This window comes from Macaca fascicularis, chromosome 3 (assembly GCF_037993035.2).
Source record: "Macaca fascicularis isolate 582-1 chromosome 3, T2T-MFA8v1.1".
Lineage (NCBI taxonomy): Eukaryota > Metazoa > Chordata > Mammalia > Primates > Cercopithecidae > Macaca > Macaca fascicularis.
This window is the reverse complement of record NC_088377.1, coordinates 88,265,721-88,292,954: the sequence shown is the minus strand read 5'-3', so window position 1 is coordinate 88,292,954 and position 27,234 is coordinate 88,265,721. Positions and strand designations below refer to the sequence as shown.

Here is a 27,234-nt window from a genome sequence, read left to right as displayed (position 1 = left end):
GAAGGAATGGGATTGGAAGGTTTCTTCACTTATTCCCTCACTCAAGCATCAGTTTCCTTATACACAAAATTGGAACAATCACAGCTCCCTCCAGGGGCTGCCATGAGGGCTGGAATCCTGTGTGTAAAGGTAGGAACACAGTGCCTAAGTGCTGTGGTTCTTGATGTTCTTGCAGAACCTGCCAACAACACTTCTTTTCTTCTGATTCTAAACTCAGGGAAAAAAAAAAGTCCAAATGGTGATTTGTTCCCTAGCGGGGCAGTTCCCTAGCAGAGCAGTGGCTGGTATTCAGTTTCTCACTGAAGTTTGGTCATTTATTAATTGTTTCCATATTAGGCTTTCGTGAGCTGGGTTAGCATATTTCTCTAGTGCTACAGTGTGACAAAAATGAGTTTCTAAGCAAACAAAGCTGAGCACCCAAACTTGAACTACAATAGCCAAACAGCCTCCTGACATATGTAAATAGTCTTTAAATAAAGGTGCTTTTAATCTTACCTAACAGAGCCACCTTCATATTCTTGGCAGCTAGATCATTTGTCAGTTATTGTGGTTTTGTTTTTTGTTTTTGAGACGGAGTTTCGCTCTTGTTGCCCAGGCTGGAGTGCAACAGCGCAATCTTGGTTCACTGCAACCTCCGCCCTCCAGAGTTCAAGCGATTCTCCTGTCTCAGCATCCTGAGCAGCTGGGATTACAGGCATGCGCCACTATGTCTGGCTAAATTTTTGTCTTTTTAGTAGAGACAAGGTTTCATCATGTTGGTTAGGCCGGTCTTGAACTCCTGATCTCAGATGATCCGCCAGCCTTGGCCTCCCAAAGTGCTGGGATTACTGGCGTGAGCCACTGCTCCTGGCCCAATTATTGTGTTTTTAACTGGAAAGCAAATCTGGGAGAGAAGGTTAAGCTCCTTAAATTTATCAGGCAGACGTGTGTTCACTGCTGTGTGAGGGGCACTCAGGATTATGACCAGAGGAGGGCTGAATTCCACTGAAGGAAGAGGACAGAGGAGGTATGGAGAAGGCGGCCACAAAATTTCCCATAGAAATGACATCTTTTCCTACAAACTATCATCACCTTGGCCTGGTAAATATTTGTCAAGCTTGTTAAAAATCTTCATTTGAAGATTATAAGTAGTGCCAGGAAAAAATTATAGGTGTCTCCTTGACGTATATTTTTAGTAGATACACAGAGAAATGAACTGCAGATCACCGCTTTCGGTCTTTGTGGCTGTCTCCTTCTCTCTGTCCTGGGACTGTCTGTGGCTCAGTCATTGGAGGAAGATACGAACCATGGAGGGAAGAACCAAAACAACAAACAAACATTCTGAGAAAAACACTGAAATTCAGAACTGGTCCAAGAACAGACATTCCATGCTATTTATGTTGCAGCAACAGAATATAGAAATATGCCGGCGACCCTCCAACCTAAGTCTGACAAACTGCCGTCTGGGCACCACAGATTCCCAAACTGTAGATGGCTGTTGGGGCTGCAGGGCACAGCTGGGAAGATATGCCTCGCTCCGTTATCCCTGTGTCTTGGCTCCTGTATGCAAGGCCTCTGTGTCCATTCAAGAATAAGACCCCTTATGCTCTTTCTACCCATTTGTCCTCCAAGACAGTGGAAACCTAATGAGTCGCTGGCATTTTGTTTCCATATTGCCCAGTGGAAATTGGGCAATCATACATGAAATATACTTTCTGAAAGAAGGTAGGAATTACTTTGATCTTCTACCCAAAGACAATAAAACAATATGAAGTTATTTCTGTTTGTGTAGATAACTTCAGAATTTTTTTTATATGGTCATGAAAATAGATTACAATGAAAAGAGTAGAAGATTCTTATCAGAGCATTTTTAACAGTATACCATGACAAACTTAAAACATGTTGCAGAGAATAACTGGACTTCTGAGTTAGAATGAAATATTATTATATAATCTAATTCATGACTGCCTTTTCATCTATCTTATTGGGTTACTAAAATGCCAAGATTAAAATCGCAGTATTTAATCACTTGCATTATCCATTATGAGAGCATTAAACAAGGTTTATATGCCAGATTATTACAATTTGCTCGCACATTGCTTGAGATACTGGAAAGGTACACATATCTCCTGCATCTCTGCACGACCACTCCAACTACTGGAAGACTGGAATATGCTGGTTTTTTATATAAGCTTATTTTTTGTTTTTTTTTTAAACATAATAAGTAGACATCGTTCTTCATATTCAAGCAGTGGTCTAATAGAGAACAGAGGGTAGTTATCCCTTTTAATGCATTTTTAACCAATTAATTACTTATTCAATAAACACCATTTTAATAAATCAAAATTTGTAACAAATAATTTGCTTTTGCCCCAGTGCAGTGGCTCCTGCCTGTAATACCAGCACTTCGGGAGGCTGAAGCAGAAGGATCACTCAAGCCCAGGAGTTCAAGAGCAATCTGAGCAACATGGGGAGACCCCATCTCTAGAAAAAACAAAAATAAAAACATTAGACTGGTATGGCAGCACCCACCTATAGTCCCAGTCCCAGCTACTCAGGAGGCTGAGGCAGGAGCATCACTTGAGCCTGGGAGGTCGAGGCTGCAGTGGGCCATGACTGCACCACTGCACTCCAGCCTGGGCAAGACAGTGAGACCTTGCCTCAAATATGTGTGTGTGTGTGTGTATGTTTCCTTTTTGTGTGTGTGTGTGTATATATATATATATATGTTTCCTTTCCATACTGTAAAGAAAACAAGTATCTAAAACGTTCATGAGTAAAACAGTAGACACTGTCATACATTTGCACAATCCTATACTTTTTTTTCCTCTATGCAAGGTAAGCTTTCAGATCACCTCTGCCCTAGAAACACCATGTGACCCTGAGAGGTGCGGATGGTTATGGTGGTTACTTTCATTTGCTCTTCCTCCTCCCCAAGGCCACGGCCTGTGTAGGGAGTCTGGTCTTTAAGGTCTGAATCAGTTGGCTCACCTTCCCTCCAGTTTCCACTTAAGGGAAGCATGGCAGGAGTGGGCAGGAGGGGAAACCAAGTTCCCTCCTCCCTCTCCACTAGCCGTGGCTCTGTGGTATGGCAGTGCTGCCCCAAGGCCACTGCTCCTGCTGGGTGAGCCCTCCTCTGCTGCACCAGCTCTCGCTGAATCACTTCTTCGTTCTAACTTCGACTGTATTAGGGGCTTTACTATTACTTGTTCGTCTCCTTAACCCTACCCACACCTCTGTACAAATCCACTCCACTAGCCTCCAGGCCCCTAGCTGATAAAATGGTTCCATTTCCAATCCTATTTTCATCATTTTTGTAGCTATGAAATACTTTTCCATGAATTTTTAATTGGCATATGCTTTTTACAAATTTATCATTTGGATTTTAATTATTAAAAACTACATGTATAACCACACAGATGAACATTTCAATGATCTCTTCATTGGATATACATTTGATATCGTTTGGCTGTGTCTCTACCCAAATCTCATCTGGAATTTCCATGTGTTGTTGGGGGGAACCTGTGGGAGGTGGTTGAATCATGGAGGCAGGTCTGTTCTCCTGATGTTGAATGAGTCTCAGGAGATCTGATGGTTTTATAGAGGGGAGTTTCCCTGCGCAGGCTCTCTTCTCTTGTCTGTCACCATGTGAGATGTGCCTTTCATCTTCCCCCATGATTGTGAGGCCTCCCCAGCCATGTGGAACTGTAAGTCCATTAAATTTCTTTCTTTTGTAAATTGCCCAGTCTCAAGCATGTCTTTATTAGCAGTGTGAAAATAGACTAATACAACACTTTATTGAAAATCCATTTCCTAAGAATCCACTGTGATTTCTGCACTTGGGAGAGATTTCAAGGAACATGATACATGATTGCCTGGTCCCTTCTCTGAAAGAGCCTACAGTCAAATAAGGCAAAAGGCTACACTCAAAAGAAGTGTGTATGAGTGGATGTGACCTAATGAGTGGCACAGCTAAAAAGAATTCACAGAAGGCTCCCAAAAGCATCTGGGTCATGAAAAATATGGACAATGAACCATCACAAAAAGATTTGAATGAAAGTGGCCATAAAGGTGAGGGCTAGAATATTGCTTAATGTACACATTAATGCTAAGGTGATGAATATTTTCTTACATGGAGAATTTAAGGGCAAAGGCTGAATGTTTTAAAGACAGAGAAGGGAAAATAAGTATTTGTTTTAATGATGAAACATTACTTCATGAGATTTTTGTAAATAAGTTTCTTGGCCAGGCACAGTGGCTCACACCTGTAATCCCAGCACTTTGGGAGGCTGAGGCTGGCGGATCACCTGAGGTCGAGAGTTTAAGACCAGCCTGACCAACATGGAGAAACTCCATCTCTACTAAAAACACACACACAAAAATTAGCTGGGCGTGGTGTCGCATGCCTGTAATCCCAGCTACTCTCGAGGCTGAGGCCGGAGAATCACTTGAACGCGGGAGGCGGAGGTTGCGGTGAGCTGAGATCACGCCATTGCACTCCAGCTAGTGCAACAAAAGTGAAACTCCATATAAAAAAAATACAAAGAAAAAAGTTTCTCTTTCTTTTTTTTTTTCTATTCATGTCTGAGTATAAAAGGACTTCATATTCCATGAATGAAAAAGTCAAGTGATTATTTAAAAAAATAAATAGCCATTCACTTTGTCCAAGCTATCCAAATCTAACCAATGTCAACATTTTAACATAATTACTTCCAGCATTTTCTCAAGCATTATGCACTTCTTACATATTCAAAACAAAAATCATGTATTTTGAATTCCACTTTATTTCTTAATATGAGAAGGTTTTTCTATTATCTTTTAAGTAACTCTCCACAAACATCATTTATAGTGCAGTGTAAATTAAAACCAAAATGAGTTATCATTCAACATCCACTAGAGTGGCTAAAATTAAGAAGTCTGACAGTGACAAATGTTGATGAGGATTTAGGCCAACAGGAACTCTCAATGTGAGCACAAGCTAGAACTACCTCTTTGAAAAACAGTCAGGCATCAGGTACTTGCACGAATTCTTACCATATAATCCAGCAATCCTTTTCCTTGGAATATATGAGACAATCATGTGTGCATATGTGCCATATGTACTCGAAGAGTCATAGCAGCATTATTTATCTGCTTAAAAATTGGAAACAACCTCATATCTATCAACAGTAGAATGGACAAATAATTCATACAATGTAATAGTAAATGGCTATGAAAATGAACAAACTATAACATAAAAAATCTCACAAACATAATGATGGATAGAAGAAGCCCGGCACTCATAAGAAAGAATGATATAATTTCTTTTGAAACAACTTGGATGGTGCTAAAGGCCATTATTCTAGGTGAAGTAACTCAGGAATGGAAAACCAAATACCATATATTCTCACTTAAAACTGGGAGCTGAGCTATGGGTATGCAAAGGCATACAGAATGGTATAATGAACTTTAGAGACTCAAAGGCAGCAGGGTGTGGGGAGCAGCAGGTGGGGAATAAAGGATTTTTAAAAACTACATATTGGGTACAATGTACACTGCTCGTGTCACAAGTGCACTAAAATCTTAGACTTCACCACTATACAATTCATCCATGTAACCAAAAACCACTTGTACCCCAAAAGCTATTGAAATAAAAAATATGCAACAAAAAAGCTTTAAAAATAAAAGCTATTGAAATAAAAAATACGTAATAAATGAAATGGGAAGTTCATCAGAAAAAAATAAAAATTAACTAAAAAAAGAAGAAACCTGGCACAAAAGAACACAATGTACGATCCCATTTATACAAAGTTATCTAACAGGTAAAAGTCAACTTCAGTGTTAGGAGAGTCAGGATAATGTTGATCTTCAGGTGGGTGGAGAGTACGGAAGAGGGGCTTCTGAGGTTGGGGATGTTCTATTTCTAGACCTGTTAAGTTAGCAGTTTTCACTCCATGATCATACACCATCATTTACTGAGCTACATGTGTACATTTTGTGTACCTTTCTCTGTATTATTCATCAATAATTTTTTAAAAGGATACATGCCAAATATATCAAGATTTCCCATGGTTTTCAACCATTTCAATTAAATTCAGAAAATCAAATTCATATACATTTTTATTTTTCAAAACTTATCAAATATTGATGCTTTAAAAGGTATCATAAGTAATAACATATTTACTGCTATAAAACAAAAATAATCTAGTTGACACATTAGTCTAAATTCAAGGTAAGCTATGGAAAGTGAACATCTGTGTATTAACTTTGGAGGGGGCAGGGGCTACTGCTGAGCCAATCAAAGGAGCTTCTTGTGAAGAGAGAGGCCAAACAAATACATGTTAGTCGTGTCCTTCCAACAACCAAAACAATGTTATACGAGTTTCACTGTACAAGAGCAATGCAATTGTTTATAGCTAAAATTGATTCCATTCCTTCCAGGAAAGACTGCAAAGAACAATGTGCCAAACTTGTCTCTCCTCTGTACTGTAAATATAACTCTACATTAATAAATAAAAATTTCAAGGTCAAATAATTAAAAAGAAAGTCCATTCCAGCCACTATAACGTGCAATGCACTGTTATTAAAAAGAGATCTTAATGAACATACTGCTGGTTCAAATAAGTACCTGAGAGCTATATGACCACATCTCACAGCATGTGACTGTGTTCTATCCCACTAACCTTTGTTTAAAGAGAGCTCAATGTATATGTCTCACATTTTAGAATTAAGAACAGAAGAGAAAAAAATAGAGAAAAGAGTGTACCTGAACCAAATGGCAGATGACAACTTGTTTTTAAATAACATATGTTTTAAATATTTTAATTCCATGAATACGCATTATATATTAAATTATTATTTTAGCGGAATTTTTTTGTCCTCCAAATGGAGTTCAAATAGTTCACACAAAGGTATCCTTGTTTCTGCAATGTCTAATAAATGAGAAAGAAATTTTCTTATCTTCTCCTGATTACTAGAGTTGGTAAGAAGGATAAAACCAGTAACTATTATATAAAATGTTTTAATATATAATGTATGTATTATATAAATATAAAATGTAATAAATATAAATGAATATAATATTCTATTTATAATTAATTACAAATTACAAATTATTTTATATAATAAAAATAAATATAACTCATTATTAGAATAACGAATATGCTATGTTCATCTTTACAATGTCCACAGAACTACCACCTTGATGAGGAAACAGCTGTCGCTGTCAGAAGATGTCCAGTTGCAATTCTTTTCCTGCCCTCTAGGTGCCATGTTGAACGGGGGATGGAGAGCTGCTCTCATTGGTTGGATTCTGTGACATCTGTTGGGGCTCTGTTTTCTAGACAGTTTCCTAAGTGGTCTGCATTAAGAAAGCACACAGATGCTGCCCTTTCCTTTCCTCTTCCCCTGAGATAACAAGTGGTTACCTCTGAGCAGCCACCCTTTTTCCCTTGGGTAGTCCTTTTTCCTCCAGTGCAGCAGGCCATGGCAGAGGCCAATCCAGCCAGGCCCAGAGGATCAAAGGAGTCTCTCTTTCCATCTCACTCTCCTGCTCCCTGTACCTGGAAGTGTGCATTCAGTCAGCCGTTCCATACACCAGTTGCAAGGTCTCGGGCTTAGGTTTGATTGTTGGGTGAACTAGATCTTTAAAAGCCTACTTTGCTCTCCAGCTACTTAAGCCCAGACAAAGAAGCAGCAGCACTATATAATTTCCTTTTTAACAGGAAAGTATACGGTGACTGTCACATAGTAAATTCTAGGTAAATGTTGGCCCCTACAACCAACACCTTCATTCCTGCTGCTGCTGCCATTCCTAGAGCTCTGGGTTGGTTAAGGCCAAAGTCACCTGGTTTCCCTTGCCTTCTTGAGTACTGATTTCCCTCAAGGACCTGATAGGGAGTGCGTTGTTTATGGCCAGGTGAGTTCAGCTATGATGTCACTTCAGCATTACTTACGCACACCCATCTCATCTTTTCTCCTAACAAATAGATTAAGCGATCTGATTTGACCTTAGTTAAGATGATGGGATTTTTTTTCTCCAAAGTAAATTTAAGACCATAATAAATCGGTAGTTTTAGTTCAGCAACTTCACTGCCATGAGAAAAAAAAACAAAAACAAAACAAACAAACCAAAAACAAACCAAAAACTTTTGTCTTTAGAGATAGAGAAAACAAAAATTTTTAAGTTTGATTTGTGTAACTTTCCTCTCTATTTTCCACTAATTCTACTGATCCTATTTTCTGCAATTTGATGAATTACCAATTCCATCTCAAAAACAGTACTCAAAAAGGCAAAATAATATCCTTTCCAAAAGAAAATACAAGGCAAAATAGAAAAATATTGACACACAATAGTGGAGAAAGAATGGCTCCTCAAACAACTGAGTCTCTCTGTGATGAACTAACTGTGCCTGGAAAACTCCTGGGATAAGTGACATTTGTTTGTATAGGTGTTACATTTTCCAACAATGCAGAAACTTATCCATCATGATTTCCTTCAGCAGAAACTTTCGAGTCTGAGCCATAATACACATCAAGTGTAAGGAAAAATGACCCTAACATACATACAAGAGACTCAATTCGATCTGTTTATTTATAAACAAACCAGCTCATGCTTGCATCATTTACATGGAAATTTCAACAATTCAAGGTAAATAGCTACTTTAAAAGTCTCAGCAGTACTAAGTCAGAATCTGTTATTCAAGCAAGAACTTTCCCCTTAGCGGACTTCAGCTACTAGCTGGATATATTTAATTGAAAACATGAAGTTGGGTTCCAACTATTTAATCCTTGCTTAATCTTGGGTCTGGTGGCAGGTGTTACAGAGGTTATTTATACCAAAGATGGGAAGCACCTAGAATTCTGAGCCAAGAAGAGAGCAAGGCTACCTCAAGAATCAGAATAAATCTTTTATCGACAGCAGTCTCATCTTCTAGCTAGTATAAGGACTTTTTCTATTTTAGTATCATCATCATCCTCATCATAATTATTATTACTGTTAACTACTAACTAGACTGTTTTTTGAGTTATCCCTTGAACCTTGACATCTCACTCCTACTTCCCCTCATTCTTTTACTCATCTTTATTTTAAATTATATAGAGATGTCCAATAAGGAACTATCATTAATGATTCAATAACTCTTCTCCAAAGTAAAATCTTCAAGGTTTGCTAGGGCCATTGGTCACACAAAGGTGAAAAAAGTGAGCCCTTTTGAAGTGGCAGGCTCTTTAGATGTAACTGGAAGTAGAGCTTGTAGGACTACTACATGTGACTAAGAGTTTATGTCCTAAGCACACTTCTCAATACTTCAGAAATTTATCCCCTTGGAGAGTGTTGACTTTTCAAAAAAATTTACATATGGAGAAGGAGTATATGTAGTGTACTATAAAGTATATGTAGTGATGGGAACAATCTGTCTATATTATTCAACAGAAAACCAGCATCAACTTCTACATAAGTGGATAGGGGTCTTGTTATCACGGCCTTCGGGAACCTTACCCAAGACATAGAGAACAGCATCATGGAGGACTGAAAATGAGTCTGGCCACTTAACAAGGAGCTACAAAGTCTCCTCCTGCAGTTCCTTCTTCAGAGAGAAAGCAAGTCTTCCAGTATCATAAAGGAGGAGAGATTCATCTGATTGGAAATGTCTAAATGATGTACGAGAATTACTTGTTCATATTACCCTTGGAAAACCTGTGTACAAGACCAAGGCCTTATCAAAAACAGCTTTTTGAGCCTCACTGTTTTCATCTGTCAAATGAGAAGCTTTGGAGTAGATGATCTCCATTCTACTCACAAGGTTTAAAGTCCCCTTTGTTCCTTAAATCCAATGATTTCTGTGATTCAAACCATTTTTCCCTGTCTGCCATTGCTTAGCTTTGACCATGTTATAAAGTCTGTTGCTCGAATACACTTTTGCTTAAAATTTAGTGACCCATCACTTGAGCATCCTACAAATGAGAACTCTTTTCTTTTTCCTTTCTCGAGAATAGCATCACAATCATTGCAGCAACTGATGTCCTCTCTGGGCCATTGTGGTCTTCAACTTTGATACTACTCCCAGGAGAAACGACAGGGCCTGGTTTTATGCTAATTGGATTTGGATGGTGATTGATTAGAAGAAAGTGGGACCATGTAGTCATGCAAAAGGTTCAGTACTGAGCCACAGGCTTCAACACTAAAGGAGGTTTTACCAGTTAGTTCACAGGTATTAGATGTTTTTATATTAACAACATTTCTCCCATCCAGGTTTGTGCATTTTATCTTTATTCTTTCAAATCCTGAAATTGCTTGGATAAGAGAGAAGGTTTATATATTATACACACACACAGACACACAGACACACACACACACACACACACACACATTTCTAAGAGCAGCCTGAACTTTTAGGGGAAATTGAAGAGGCTTTGTGTCAAGTACAGCTAAATCCAGCCTTTCCATATCAAACCTCTGCTAGAAAATTACTGTGCAGATGATAAGGCAGAAAGATATAATAAAAAGTGACTCTACTCAATTTACACTGCAATATTGGTATGACTGAATATTTTTCATTCAGGTGCCTGATAAAATCACTAAACTGTATTGCAGATAAATAAAGGAGGCTTCTGTCAAGAATAAACACCATTAATCATGAAGTCTTACCCTCTCAGAGCCTGTGCTATACATCTGCACAAATACACCAGCATAACCATCACACAACACATGCTTTCCCCCTTTATAAACTGTTCCAAGCTGAAGAAGTGCTCGTTTTTCATTTTGCAAGGTTTAGGCAGCAATAGCATTTTGAAAACATTCTCTTCACATTTTTAACTTTGCATTCTTGCAACTAGGTCCATTATTGTAACATTCAGGAAAATGGGGCTGGGCTCTCAGCGTAAAAAGTCTTGACAATGGATCAATTTTTTGACCGAATACATACGCACACACACACATAATACATATGACATAGTATATATCCTCAACTCTAAGACATTACCTATATAAAGTTGCAAAATTGTTTTAGATACCACTAAAAATAGATAATGGTTCCCTATCACTTTTGGTTTTTACTTTACTTATTAAAAGAGCTCTTTTAGAAGTATTCGGACATAGATTTTTTAAACATACATCATTCCAGTACATGTACAAAAAAAGGGAAATACAAGCAAAATCACTTTATTAAAAGATACCTGGAACTTCCTCATGACTGCCACTTCACCAATAAGCACTCGTAAAACACTATAGATTGTAAACTACATCCCAACTTCAGAGACGTTAAAAAATGGAAAAAGGGATGCACTACTCAGAATAGATGATTTAAATATGGTGATAGATATGTAGTAGGCAATCCTGCCATTTGTCAAATACCTATGCTGTGACAGACACCGTGTTAAGTGCTATATATATATGCTCCTTTGCTGAATCCTTGATATAAAATGGCATTTAATGATGAAACGGGCTTGGACAGATTCAGTAATCTGACAGTAAACATCTGAGCTGAATTCAAACCCAGTCTATGCTTCAAAGTCTATGTTTTTAAACACACAAAAAAACTACCCCAAACCAGATACACATGTGCATGTTGCTTAAATACACTTATATTGTTAACATTATTGAGGCTTTTATTAGAAAAGGATGGTATGTTTATCTAGCTACCTTAACTTCCAAAGGGAAACTATTTAAATTGACGTTCAAATCGTAGTGCCATGACAGGTCACACTGGTGGCTGCAGTATATACAAAGTGTCACTTGGAGAGTATAAAGAGTAATGAGGGAGGTATGACCAGCATTCAGGCAAGACTTTTTCAGCAGAGCTTCACATAAGGAAAGAGCAGGCAAGAAACTTTATGGTTTAGTGGGGAAAAATGGCGTGTGGGCATGCATGTGTTAGGGCCACAATATTTTCATGGACTCCCCTTGTAAGTGTCCATGCACTAGGAAAAAACAATGAACAAATTTAAATTTTTCCATAATCATGAGATGTTAAGAACTAGAAAGGATCTTAAAAATTATTTAATCCAACTACTTTATTTTGTACATGAAAACAAGGTCTGCAGAGGTGAGGTAAAGTGCTCGAGAATCTGGTTAAGGTGTGGTAGAGTTGAGAATGGAACCTCACTGAGGTCCACATTTATTATTAAAACAGATGATTAACTAGTTTTAGGAAGAGGACCATCAGAAGCCATGTGCCAACAGCACTATGTTTGAGTTCTCTGGAATTACACTTTGAAACCCAACCAAATAGCATTGTCATGGGTGAATGTAACCAACATATTATTGGGTGGGGAAGGGATGTGCTCAAAGGAACTATTCAACAAAGCCATAATCCAGTCATACTCATGAGGGATGTTTAGTTGTGTTACACAGGAAGTATTATGGAAGCTGCATTTCATCTCACTGGGGGTTCTGTTTGCAGAGCCCACTCCAAGCAGGAAGTGCCTCTTCTGGCCAAAAGAGGTTTAACTCCCAACTTCCTGATAAATCCTCCCTCTATGAAGAAGCATCTTGATCCTGCACACTGAAGTGTTTATTTACTAAATGGAACACTGGCAGAGAACCTCACAACAAAGTCTGTGCCCCAGTGATGCACAGCCATATTGGGGGCTCACAGAGGTCAGACGCCAAGAGCCTCATTCAAGCCAGGCCCAGCAAGAAAAGAAGAGAATACCAATGAAACCAGGCCCTGGCCACACTGCTTGGTACTTCCCCAGTTCTTTAAGGAAGAGTGTCTGTGTTAAAAATAAGTATTTATACTGTATCATTTTCATCACTGTGTGTTCAATCATTCCTGACAAACTTTTTTGTCCTCTTTTTTATTATTTTTATTTTATAAAACTTATAATTTATTATTGAAATTATTATTTTAGTATTAATTAAATATTATTATTTAATATTTTAAAATCATTATTAAAACTACTCCCAGGTACACTATCAATAAATGCAGACCCCTGGTTAGCTACAATGCACCCCACCTGCTTGTTAAGAGTAGAAATTCTCATGTACAAAAAAGCAAGTAAAAACTGAACGTACCCTTTATAAGAATTTTGCTTTTAAGACAGCTGAATTTTGTCAAGCTATATCACAATGTTTTACCAATATCTACATTGAGGGCATAATGCACTAAAGAATAAAATATTTACTCTTTGTTAACAGAGTTAGAAAACATAGTTCATAAGTTTACCAGCTGTTCATTTCTGTTCCAGTCATAAACCATGCTTCAAAAAATAACATATGTATAAGAAAATGTAATGGTTATAATAAGATACTCGAATAATTTTGTTTTTGTTATTCATTATTTCTATACATGTGGCAATCCATTTTATGCAAATTATGATGAAATTTTTTAGATATGTAAATTTAACTCAAATGGAGCTGGTGGGCTCCCCTCTCACCCTACACGGGATAATTTATGTTACTAACTTGGGCTTGAGTGTAACACCTGAACTACCCTCCTTCAATAGCCTTATTCACACTGAAAGAAAACCAAATGACTTAGTAGCCTCCTTCACCGATTTTAAGGCTAGTAATGATTCAAGAGTAGCCATGTTATTAAACTAGAATGAAGCACTACTCTCCTCACTAATGAGGTTAAAAAATGTCTTTAGGTCTCCACGTTAGGGGCACTTAGCAAGCACTCTGTTTGGCAGAGACCCACAGCGGATCGAAGCCATGGACTAATCACACAGGCCGGAATCAAATGGACTGGAAGAATTAGGAGACTTGTGGCTCGGAGGAATGTAATTCATGCAGAAAAGCGTTGTCAGAGCAAGGCCAGGGAACCTCATGGGAAGAAAGCAAAATAAACAGTTCAACAAAGAAAACAAAGAAGGGCCAATAGGCTTTTCTAAAGCTTGAGTACACTGAGACTTCAGTGGGTGCCTAGGACAAAGACCTCATCAAAGGACACCCTTGCAAAGCAAACAGACCAAGGAAGGATGTTTCTCTCCAATACACTCGGGGGAAGGGGGTGGACTCTAATTTTCACTCCTTCCAATTCAACTTCCACAACTCCCAACTTCCAACTCAACTCCCTCCTCCAACAAACACAGAAACCACCACCAATAATAACCTAAGTAACTAAAAACTCCTGTTTGTCTCAGTTAAAAGATGGGGAAAGGTGGGGAGGTTAACACAAATTAAATATGGTGCAGTGCATCTCTGGATCGCACTTCAGATCACGAAAAGGCCTTTGGAAGTGTACCCACCTCCTGGGTCAGATCCCCACAGCCTGCTCCCCACATTCCAGAGGATGAAGAGAGACTCCAGAAGTGCTCAAGGATTTAAACTTGGAAAATTCTCTCTCACATATAGTATACAACATCCACAACCGTGCAGCTATTCAATTGCGAGAATGGAGTCTAGCATGGCTTTCTGAAGAAGGCTGCACCTCTGCTCACAGCTCCAGCCTCACTCTTCTGTTTCCAGTGGACTTTTGACTTGGACTATTCTTCCCTCAATCCAATGACTACATGTATCACTGCAGCTCTGAAATGACTTTGATCATTAAAACAAGATTAAAATACTTGAGGCTGACCTTCTTTTCCCCCTCTTGACTACTTCCTTTAAGATGGAAGACCATGCTGTCTTTGGCTGACTAATCCCAAGGACAGGCTTAGAGTACTACAAGGAACACAGACAGAAGTGAGCACTGTATGGGCACATACGCATATATAGTAACATAGTGAAGATATATTAAAAAAACATAAAATACTTACTTTAAATAAATCAGTACAACATGGCAGGTAATAAAAGTATTAACATAATCCAACGTAATTCTACTATTTATCTGTTATATCCCTGGCAAATAGCATATGAAAAATCAGAGTCGCCTTTAGGGGTCTGATTGCTCATGTTACTGACTTAGAATTCTAACTTTGTTCCCGAAAACTTTCCCTGGTGTGCGCAGTGTATGTTGATGACAATGGGTGCTAGGAATACGGAGATTTTACTCTGTGGGGGAACCAGAGATTACTTTGAACAGAGGCAAGAAGCATTTTAGTAAACTGGGAATGTTTATTTTCATGCTGTCTTAAAAATGTAAAGCATATTCTAGCAACATGGTTTGGTGATTTGTTTTGTAAATGAGGCAATTCATTTAACTCCTAGAGTTTCCCTCTCCTTCCACCCCATCAGATGATAGAGATACTATTCACTTATGGTGAACTTGGCAGTATTTGGATACTATTTGAATGTATTCAGAAGAATATTGGCAGTTTTCCTGTTTCACATGTAACTTGTTCCTAGGTTATGAAAGACACATTAACCTTGTCAGGCCTGAGGGAATCATTTACTGTGCCCAGTTAACCTAAGTCCCTTAGGCTGGGCGCTGGCTACCTAGACCATACTAGACTTGGCCATGGTATGCACAGAGCTCCTTAGGAACAATTTATAGGTGCTTCCAGGCAATGAGGGACCCTGTATGGGAGAACCTTAAAAAAAAAAAAAAAAAAAAAAAAAAAGAAAGGAAAGCCTTAAAAAAAGAGAATGCCTTCAAGGGCAACTGTACACACAATTCACACAATTCATTTTGATATTAGTTCAGATTTTCAGTCTGGGGCTGGGCTTCTATTCCCTCTAAGAGTCCCAACTGAGAACTTGCTTTTAGTGAATCTGTAACCTCCCTGTATTGCGTAAGAAAGTTTTGAATATCTGTCACTTATAAACATGTGAGATGCTGCATATGCCAAAATATTAGGTGATGGGATTTTAGAAAACCTATGGCTTTGGGTCACAGACTCTCACTTTTATCTTTATTGGAAATGCACTCACATGCTCTAAGGCAGTTCCTGCCACTCTGACTATTCTCCCTGCATTATTTTCTTCCTGCACACGCGCGTAGACACACATAAAAGAGGCAGAGTATATTTCTAGCATCGCACTTGATGTTTTTCAATACAGAGTTGTAAAAATTGAGGCATCGTCATCAAATTAGCTAGGTCAGCACTGGAGGTAAACACAGGCCAGTAAGTCATGTAACGTGTTAATTTTTACTGAAGTGTAACAAAATCATGCCCATTTCTGCTCTGGTCTGCTTTTACAAAGTCCACATCAAAACTGAAAGTGGCCAAGATTGTATTTTTCAAATTTGTTTCAGTATAGCTATCTGCAAAAACATCCCTACTTTTTCTCAGAACTCCGAGGATGAGTTTCAAAATCCACCTTTCTCCTCCTATTTCCTTTTAGTGTGCTTAGTTTGCTTGGACCACTGAAGATGCAAAAATCTCGCTAATCTGTTACTTCATATTCAGAAAGTTAGCAAGCAGGTTCCTGGAAACATATCTGCTAACATTTATTTTCTGATGTATGATTTTCCCTAGGGCAGGGATGGGGATGCCACAATAACAATGAGTGACAGGCAGCCCTGTGTCACTGGCCTTTGTTCCCCCGAGGAAAGGTCTGAAATGAACTCAGCTTGCAGTGTGGCTATAGGAAATGGCATGTCTTTGTTTAGGTGAAAAAAGTGGGGCTCTGTTACCTAAGTGAGGGAGAGACGGCCCACATAGGAAAGGCTGCAGGCAGCTTCAGTTTGGGCAGTATTCATCATATAAAACTAACCTCAAAGTGTCTTTCCATCGGGACAAATTCTGTTAAAGTTCAATTTTCTCAAACACATATTTAAAAAAAAAATAAAATGACGACAGTAAATTTCTGTTTTCTTTGAAGCCAGGCTTAACATGAGTGGAAGCATTGTACTCAAAGAAAAAAGTCTGTTACAGCTCAGTACCTCCCAGGCCCCCGCAACAGGTTTGACAGCAGCCTCTATAGAGTCGGCGGCTTCCGGTTCAGTGAACGTGAATGCCTCAGTCAATATCTGCTCCTGGACCGTGCTGCTGAGCGCAGCACAAAGAACACAGGAATTTTATCCAAGAAGCTGAGGCTCAGACTCTCTGAATATACACTATAATTAGGGCCTGCTTTCTCTGCAACTGAGGACCGAATTCAATATTTCAGTCATTAGAAATACTGCAAAACAGAAAGGAGTATATGCCCTTTGAGTACAATTTATCTGTTTTGTAGTTGTTTCTTAACGCAAAGTAAAAGTGTGTATCGGTGGATCTGGATTTATGTGCCCGCTCATCAGAATTTTAAAAGTTTAGGAATTGAAACTCAACCATCTTTTCCTAACTATGAGGAAACTATGTATGTAGGCGTCCTAAGACAGTTCTTGAAAATTAGGCAGGCCTTAAACTTTTTCAGTTAATCACGAGAAATGATAACCAAATAATAAGACATTTATTTTTTGATTTGACATGATATGCAGTGAAAAATGTGAAGAACAGCAGTAGAAAAGCATAAAAGTAGAAAACATGACATATGACATTGCTCATAAAAAAGAGGAAAATAAATAAGAGAAAGAAGTACAGAGTGAGGATGGAGGGGGGTGTTATTTTAGACCAAGGGTTGGCAAACTATCTTTCAGGCATTCCAGGTCATATTCTGTGTCACAGTTACTCAACTCTGCCCTTGTATTGCTAAAGCTGCCACAGATAATACTAAATAAGGAATGTCACTGTGTTCCAATAAAACTTTATTGACAAAAACAGGCCATGAACCGTATTTGGCTCAGAGGCCATAGTTTGCCAATCCCTCTTTTAAATGGTTGTTTCTAGAAGACCTCTCTGAGAAGCAGAAACTGAGCAGGGAAATGTATGAAGGGAGTAGGCAAGTCATAGGTATCTGAAGGAAGAAGGCTCCAGGCAGATACACATTGTGATCTAACATGGCTTCCCCTCTATTGGGTTTACCACTATAATCACTAATTATTATCTACCCATGTTCTAAAAGAGTCTTCTCCAATGTGATTAAGTATTGGTCAATACTCTACCCAGCTGATGAATCACAATTTACCAAACCACTCCTGTGGCTGAATATGTAAACCATTCTGTTGTTTAGTGTCATACATTCTACAGTACCAAAGACTGATAAGCATCTCATTTTTGGGTTACTTGACAGGCATATTAGGTCAAAGGGCCTGAACGTGGCTTTTTATGGCTCTTCCCACACTGCTGTATTTCTACCTTCGGAATCTGCAGAAGACGATGACAGCCAGTAACACTGAAAACTTCCTGTTAGGTGCTGTTAGAAATAGTGGTGCTCATCCAGGAAGTAGAACTACAGCAGCCAAGTCTGTGGTCTTCATTTTCTCTGGCAAGGCATGGAAGTCCGGAGCAAGGGGTGTGGAGTCTGACGAATGGGTTAACACAATGGCACTACCTACTTGTAAGCTGGGTAACTTCTCTGTGTCAAGGTGTCCATATCTTTAAAATGAGACTAATAACTCCAGCACAGAGTCGTTATAAATATTATAGGAGATGACTACATAATGTCTTTAATATTGTGCTTAGCCTATAGTAAATACTCAAAAATGTCAGCTATGGTCATGATTATATATTTTTTCAACTGAATTGTCTATTCATCTCTTTTTTGCCCTTATCTTTGATATTGCTATGGTCTTCTTAAATTGTTAATTTAAGATGGCTAATTTCATTCATTTTATTTCCATGTGTAGGGTCAGGAAAGCATCAACACATTAAATAGTACTCAGTCATATAAGGGGACCAGTAACTGCTTTAATATCAGGAAATTCGTTTGACAGTGGAGAGCATCTGATGTGGCAATAGCTACTATTAATAGAATCTCTTCTATTAAAAGTAGTCACTAAGCTTTCGTTTTTTGAATCCTAGCTTATTGGCATTAGGTGACACACTCAAACAAAAACAAAAGAAAAATGATGGTAATAGCAGTGACCTATTATTTTTATCATCATTAAAAATAATATTTATTTAGGAGCTACCATATGTAGAGCATGGGCTCAGCCTAGCAAACGCAAAGAAACACACAGATAGTCTTCACCCTGAGAGATGTAATTATAATTTAGTTCACGTTTTCTTTTTCTTTTGGGGGGGAGGGTGGGAAGTGTGTTAGGGTTTGCTACAGGATTTGCTAGAGTTTGCAATTTGATATGTCATTACACTTTACCAGTCTGAATAATGGTTATGGTAAAGCACAAACACTGGGGGGAAAAAGAACTTTCCTTTGTTAATTTTAAGTTACACTATTAAAGTATTCCAAACTAGTTATGCTCCCAAATATAATTATAAGATTTTGCTAAATCTCCATATTTTACTGGAAACTTCCCTGAGAATGCAACAAATGAAATCACTATTACCTGCACAGGCCCAATATCGTGTTTTAAGTAAGTAGCTAGACTGAAGAGGCTCCTTTGGGATAAGTATGTGAGCTCTCAGTAAAGATAATACCAGGACAAGCAATGTGCTAAATTTGGGGGAGGGGAACTCAGTAGTAGCCCTGGTCATCTACTTACTATTTCCTTCTCTAAGCTTTTACCATAATGATATCTTTTCTTAGAGCTTTTTCTCTCTGGAAAGAAATGTATTTATTCATATGCCAAACTTGCCTCTCATCTCCCTGCTCTCATCCCTAACAGGCAGCCATAATTACGGGGGCGAGGCCTTACCTATTTCCAGTGCACTCTATTTCACAGCTGATATTAATGATCTTCATGTACAGAGTCCTTTCCCCAAGGTGAAGGGAGGTGGGCCACTTTTAGTGGGAAGAACAGCTCTCCTTTCTTAGGTGGAACGATTCCAGAGAGTGTCAGGCAGCCTTGGAAAGAGCCACATTGACTCAACAAAGAAAAAAAAAAAAAGGCTGACGTACGGAACAGAACGTGAGTGCTCATTTTCCCTAAGACAGAAAAGCTGGTTTTCGAAAGTGGATTAGTAAAGTGGATGGTGAAATGCAACAGCCTCTATGTGAGCTGGCTTGGGGTGCAGTACTCCATGGCACAAAGCAAGAGCAGCTCACAGCTCGACTGGCAAGAAGATCGGTGGGGCTTAATTATTGCAATGGATTAGTAACCAAGGACCCAGCTTTGGAAAATGAATTGCAGATCTCAGTATGAAACATAAAGACAGTTCGAAATTCAATTCATACTGGTCCATAAATTAGAAAACCTTGGCTCAGAAAGGTTGTACGTAAGGGCTAAATTTCTTTTTCCCAAGAAAAATCCAAAATGAATGAAATCAAATTGGAATTTAAAGCTACTTTATAATTTGGATTTCTACAAATACACCATGCCTACTTTTAAAAAGGAAGCATGCTTAATTGAGTTCTAACACTAAAAAACAAAAAACACACCCTCAAAATGCAAGAAAGTACTTTAATTATTACTGCAGAAAGTAGTCACTGGACAATGCAATTGTATTCTGGGGTAGGAGGCTGTAATATACCAATTGCCTACATTCCCAAGCGAAATTTTAAAAATTAGTACTTATTTTTAGCCTAGCAGGCATCATTTGTTCCCATAAAATAGAATAGTGTCTCCTCAGTTAGGGAAGGAAAAGCCCTGATGTCAACAATGCAAGGCAGGAAATACAGAGGAGACCAAGAAGTAAAAATATATACATAAAATACGACTATGTGTGTAGAGATTCAGGTTTTTTCATTAGTGCACAAAATAATCTCAGTAATAAAGTAGACTCACTCTGATGTTTTTTCTAAAACATTATACTTCTTGCAATCTAGCTTAATAAGTCTCTCAAAGGATTTCAGAGAGAGGGAGAGAGAGAGCAACATTCCAGTTGTTTATGGGGCCTAAGACCTGGTGAATTCAGTGGAGAATAACTTTGCTTCCGAAACGGGAAGATTCCTCATATCCAGTGTTTCTTAATTTTCAAATTACTTGAATTAAACAAACGCAATGCAGGAATTGTACATTTTATAACAACCTTTACGTGACAACTCAGAGAATACTACTACTTATGTTCCAGGTCCTACTTAGAAGTTCTGAGTCTAAATTCATGATTTTAAGTTAAGAAACAAAATGCCAATAAAGTATAAATTATTTCTAGTGCTGTATTTGAATTCATTCAAGTTTCTGTACTCCTTCTACACTGCCTAACCATAAACTGTGGGTAACACTGTAAGAATAAGCAGGGCAAGCTGAAGGCATTCCATTTAACAAACTGGGTTCTTTAACACAGACTGACGTATTTCCGTACATATTTATAAGGCTTAGTGGTTATTATTAGTCTGTAATTGCAGTTGTTCTAACACCTAATAAGCCATGGTTGGAAAAACAAAGGCAGGTTAATTTGTGATTTCCTCTACTCATTCAGAGGCAAATTAAGTGTCAAACAGCTAATACGAAACATATTTCATTTTATGAGATTTTAATTTAATTCTGCACCATATCGTTGATGCCTTAATATAGGGTGGTTTATCTAAAAAGAGGAGCAATTTATAAACCTCTTTCAATAGAATCTTTAATGATAGGATATGATAGCATAATTATAGAAGCGCCTGCTCTTCTTCTAAACAGAGATCTGTCGGCATTTCCATCAACAGAAATTCTTGTTTTTAGGAGACTCGTAATTTAGTTCTTAAAGCTGGCACCAGAAGAACAATTGGGTGTACAAAATGAGAATATCTCCAAATTTTGTCCTCTTATAATTAAAAATATTTATTGCAAAAGTTTAGTACACTTCACTTGATCTCATTTTCCATAAGACAATTATATAGCAAACAGTTTGGAATTCAAGTTTTGGATGAAATGATTTTACTTTCCTAGGTAACTGATTCACCCCTCAGCAAATACATGCTTTCAAGATTTCTATAACCAAGCCACATTTGCCTCGATTAGCCTCCACTTTCAAGGTGATCACAGGAGTCTACTTCTGAGTCTACCTCAGAAGGTGCAAGAGCAACCCAGGGACTCACAACTGAGCAAGGGCAGAATAGAAACTCCCAGTATTTTTCATGCCCCCCCACTGCCTGGAATGCCCACTTTCAGCATTTGTTTAGAGCTCTGTGCTTTTCAGAGTGCTTACATGAACATTATTTCATTGAACTCTCCCTGTGATCTGAAGAGCTGGGTACAGCAGACAGCTTCATCTCCATATAATGAAACCAACACATGCAAAGGTCAGTGGCCAGAGTCCACAGCACAAGTGAGTGGCAACACAAGAACAGGAATTCGAGCTCTCTGACTGCTCCTCCACCGTCTCTCAGACTGGGCCAATGTGAGTGTCCACTGAGCATCTTTTACAAAGTGCCTGACCAAGTGCTGGGCACTGCCTACGAAACTAGCAGGGAGCAGTGACTGTTAACAGTAAATCACCAAGTAAGAGGAAAAGCATCACAATAAAGCTACACGCAAGGTGCTACAAAAACAGTCTCTGGGACGGCCCTTAAATTAGGGGCCTTGAGGATGAGTATAAGCAGGAGTTCACCATGCAGAGAGGGAAGGCCAATGAGACCAATGCAGAGAGAATGTCGGTCACAAATACACAGGTGCGTGACATGCTCCAGCTTTCTGGGGCCCACTTCATAAGCATAGTATCCACCCAGGGCCCTGCCAGGACGCACCAAAACCAGGCAGTCCCAGGAGGCCACAAACCCATAAGCTCACCATTCTCTGTGCCCGCAGCAATGATATTCCCTCTTGGAATCTTCCAGGACTTCTCTTTTGAGGCTCAGGATTATCTATCGGCTTTATATTATCAATCTTTTTGATAATTATACATTTAGGCTGCTAGAGAACGATTTAGTCAGATGCTACTAAAGTATCCAAAGCTTGGCTATAAAAAGCAGGAAGAACTAAAATCCAAAGAAAACCCAGCTCAACAGTACACCTGAAATGTGACTCCCCCAAATCTGCCTATGAGGATGGTCCAGAAGTGACCCATCTTGTCTTGTGATGTTATCACCATGGGCCAATGCAGGTCAGTAAGCAGGGCCTAGAACACACAGTGGGGGCTAGAGGAGGGCTTACTGTTATATTCTGCCACAGAACAGAGACTTGGGATTTTTACTGATATTTGCATTTATTTACAAGGCAAACTATAATGAATGCAGAGGAGTAATATAAACTCGTTTTTAAAAATTGCTCTAGAACATCATTTCTGAAAGAATGAAGAACTCCAAAATTCCATAGAAAATCTGACCTAAATTAACTACATCACAAAGGCTCCAGTCTGGGAGGAATTAGCGATCCATGTCTCCAAGGCCTATCTGGTCCTTGCATGTGCTGAACCATGGGGCAGATCCGCATCTGAGATCCATGTGGTCACATCTGTACCATAAAACCTCTGTATAACGGGGTGAATTACATGTCATGTTTCAGGCTGAACTAGGAATTTCCTTCCCTTTGTATAGGGAATTTTAAATTGGCCTCCTGGTTTCATTAGAGGGTATTTTTAGCAGGCTTCAGAACCCTGTAAATACTTACTTGTGTTCCAGTGAAAAGTCAAAGAATAAGTCACAAGTTTCTGCATTCTCTCTCTATAAATACCCACTTCTCCTTTAATGCTTATAGAAGTCTGCAACACAGATTTATTACTTACCTCCAGGCAAATCTGCTCTGAAATTACAATTCAGTAATGGGAGATGGATCCAAAAAACTGTTGGTAAAATATTATATGTGTACTTGGGCATGTAGTTAGGATTGTTAATATCAATTAATTCTGTTCACAGAGGAGGACTTGTTTTAAAACAACTTCATTTTTCTTTGGCATAATATGTAATTACACAGCTGTAACTAATAGCCATGGAGATGCAATCTACCATCTGAATAACCAGCATTATTCTTCAAAGTATTATTTGTGCTTTTCTAACTTTACTGTCTCCAAATAAAGGGTGATTATTAGATATGACTAAATGTATATATCAAGCCCGTTAGCAAGGGACAGCCCATCCCAGAGAGTGGCTCCCATTATTATAGTACATGACAGTTTCCTGGACAGTACTACAAAAGAATACTGTTTTACTTTGCAACTCCACCATCCTTTATTTCCTCCAAACCAAGTTAGATGGTATTTATTTCCAATAGATTTCCTTTTTCCATTTCTAATGTATGTTATCACTAGCATTCTTTCCTTTTATCTTTCTGTAAACCATGTGCTCGATCACATTTGCCATTTTGTTTGGGTGACATTCCCATCAATCAAGTGACTTTTGGTGTACTTACATAGGGGCTATGAAAATTTACCATAAAAATTTCATTACAATTCCTTGTGATCCCCAGAACAGGACTTTCGTGTTACAGAAATTTGAACATAAAAAACTTCAAACCTAATGTCGACCAAATACATATTCTGAGTGGTAACTTTCCATTAGGCTTTTACTTTTTAATTTAGTATTTAGAGCCCACAGAACACACGTCAGCAAAATATATAGGAAATACTTGTCGACTACCTACTGTGACAGGCATTCCTCAGGAAACAGCAGGGATTTGCTTCAGTGAATCCACGAACAGATAGGCTTGCTATATTTCAAAAGTAAATCTTACACTTCTATCACATCTTCAAAGCCCAGTGGTCGTGCCATTAACAAAAAGTCCTGAGATGGTAAAAGCCAGTATCTCGTTCCATTTCATTAACAAGGAAAGTGTTAATACTTACATATGCAATGGAGGAATCGGAGACGGATCGTAATGGTAACGGCCCTCATGATGTCTGGCATCAATTGGTACAGGAGGATGGAAGGCAGGGAAAAGATGAGGAGGGTCTGAAAAAAAGAGGGAGCCCAATCTATATCAAATGAACACTTTCAAATAGCATTCCGATTCACAAAGCAACACTGCTATACTATTGTATCTTCACTACTTACACTTAATCTAAGAATTTGTAGAAGAACTCTTTAAGGTTAGTTAAGAGGTTCTGTGAGGTACTGCAGCAGTATGACTAAGTAAGTAGTGCCTGCACCTACCTGAGAAGGTAAAGCCTGGGATTGACTGCAGCTCAAACCCAGACAGGAAAGCAAGAAAGAGAGGAACAACACAGGCTCCCTATCTTGAAAGATAGGCTGACCAGAGGAGAAGGGCTGAAGGGAGCCACTAAGCCAAGGGGAACAGATTAGAACACACTTATTTGAAAATAAAACTACATTGTCAAATTAAGTTTTAAACAAAGACGCTGTAATACAAATACTAGTTTCATTTTTCTCACGTTCACCATACTTTTAAGAGTGGAAAGGCTCTCTAGAATCTGTGGCTGATATATACACACATGCATATGTTTCATTTTTTAAAATTAAGTACATATTCCCCTCCTTCTTGGCCTGGGCTAGGCCTCCATAGTCCCCACACAAAGGCAGCAAATCTATGTCCTGTCCAGAGAAATACTGTGCAGCCTGCCTGGAAGAGATAAAGCTGACCCACTCACACTCAACAGCGAGAGATCTAGAGCTAAACTCAGGGAATTCCTCCCAAGGTAGTGTTAACATTCATCTTGGACCCAGGTCCCCTCCTGCTTCCGCCTTTCCCCAGTCCAACGCTCTGGGTTCCTGAGCTGCTGGGTGTGTGCCCTTCCTTAAAAATAGCTCTCCCACCCCACTTATTCCTAGTAACTTACACCCATTGTCTCTGAAAATAAACTTTTATTAAAAAAAAATAGTGATTCACTGTAAAAACTGAAGAGAGTTTTAACAGATTTTATAATTAGAAGCATGACTGATGAGTCAAGGTTTTCCCAAGTTTCAAGAAGCAAAATGAAGGGGTCCAAAACCCGGAGGTTTGACTCCATCTATGGCTATGAGACTAAACACGACAGCAAATTCTTCAAATGTGACAGGTCCACACTGGTCATGCTGGGAGCCTGCCCAGAGCCAACGCTGCTGAGGATTGATGTGTACACCAACAAGCCTCAGAACGGCTTCCAGTTATTTCGCCCTGGTGCTGAGGGTAGCAGTCTCTAAAGGCAATTCCAAAGGGGGCCCTCTCTCCGCAGACAGGTTCTGATTGACCACCTAAGAATGCACAGAGCATCCCCACGGGGTGCGGGAGGCTGCGAGGCCATGCCAAATACACAGATTAAGAGGTGGCTGCACCCCCTGAAGTCGGCTGCATCCCCTGAGGTCGGCAACACCACCGTCCCAATTGGGTAGAAGTGGATGATTATTAGATGTGTGTAATGTTGAATTCAGGTGGTTTTGATTTTCTTCCCTATCCATTTCTCTATTTTCCAAATTTTCTTCAACAAGCAACTACTAGAATATAAGCACAACAAACCTGTTTTTAAAGTTATAGTACATTACTTCCCTTGTTTTGATTTTGTCCCTGCTGCCTTCAAGAATCTAAGACTCTGTTTACGAAGAAAAAAATCCAGTAAGAGTAAAAAACGATGAGCATAGCATTCATAGAAGCTCTGTGGTCTACCAGGGAAGGACCTGAAGCTGTAATTCTATAGTTTACCACCAGATCTAGAATCTAGAAAACTTCCCAGAGGACTGTTTTACTGAAAATGTCAGTGACTCACTGTACTTTGTCACCGTCATTTCTGTGACCGTTGATTTGCTAAGTTTGAAAGTTTAAGTTGAATGTTTATTCAGCAATGTTGGCAGCTTCATTGCTGCACATAGCTCAGCCATCTTGACAATAAAAAGTCACCCTCTGTAGAGCCCAACATTCTATCTCATTTAACCATTTTCAAAGGAAATTGTGCATCCTTCTTAAAACAACATAAAATCAAGTGGGGTCATCTTTTGCACTCGTTTGAAAGCCTGACATATACTAGTGAATGTTTACTGATTTTAAACTTTTAGATAAACCCAAATCAATCAGATTCAAATCTACCTGAGGGTGGATGGCCATGAAATATGGGGGTGGCTCTTCTTTCTCTTCCACAACTTTCAGCTATCGCTGCCGATGCAAACATGCATGCCCCCTGCAGACTTCTTACTTAACACACATCATCTGCTCTTGGCAATCAGAGAAATAAACTTACTAGAATGGGGTGTGAATTCAGCATTCATAAAGTCTTACCCACCTCCTCAGGGCATCGCACATGCACCAGTTTATGCGGTTGTTTTGAGGGACACTGACAACTATGTCAGAGTTGGAAGGTATTCTCACTTCTTTATTTCATGGCTCTTGGCTGTGTCCTGCATGATGAAATTCTCTCCACCAGATAAGTGGGCGTCAACCATATCTGGTTTTCTCTATGTGGGTGCAACTATGAATTATGACAACGTACAAAACCACGTTTTTTGCTCAAAATGTGTGAATTTATTCCACATTTAATGTATGCCTCATATACCCCGAAGTAACAGTCACGATCTTTTATATGAGTGTTTATAATGAAGTTGCAGTGATTATGTGTATGGAGGGAAGACCAACTAGTTAATCCTATAAAATCAAAAGCGTGTACCCAACAAGTATAAAATTCTCTTCCTCAAGGAAAACCTACAATGCTATCACGCACATTTAAAAGACACTGCCATCTTCTCATTTTCAAGAAATTATTCTTTCAGGATTTAAATTTTCTCTCTCT

At 38.9% G+C, this 27,234-nt stretch overlaps 1 protein-coding gene across 15 annotated transcripts in view; it reads right to left on the bottom strand.

Annotated features, from left to right (window-relative positions):
- Positions 1–27,234, bottom strand: part of GLI3 (GLI family zinc finger 3) — a 280,541-nt gene that overhangs the window by 92,005 nt on the left and 161,302 nt on the right. For all 15 annotated transcript variants that reach the window (XM_065542082.2, XM_074036582.1, XM_074036580.1 and 12 more), the window contains one exon: positions 24,367–24,472. In XM_065542082.2, the coding sequence (XP_065398154.1) occupies positions 24,367–24,472 (106 nt within the window). The remainder of the gene's footprint in view (positions 1–24,366; positions 24,473–27,234) is intronic.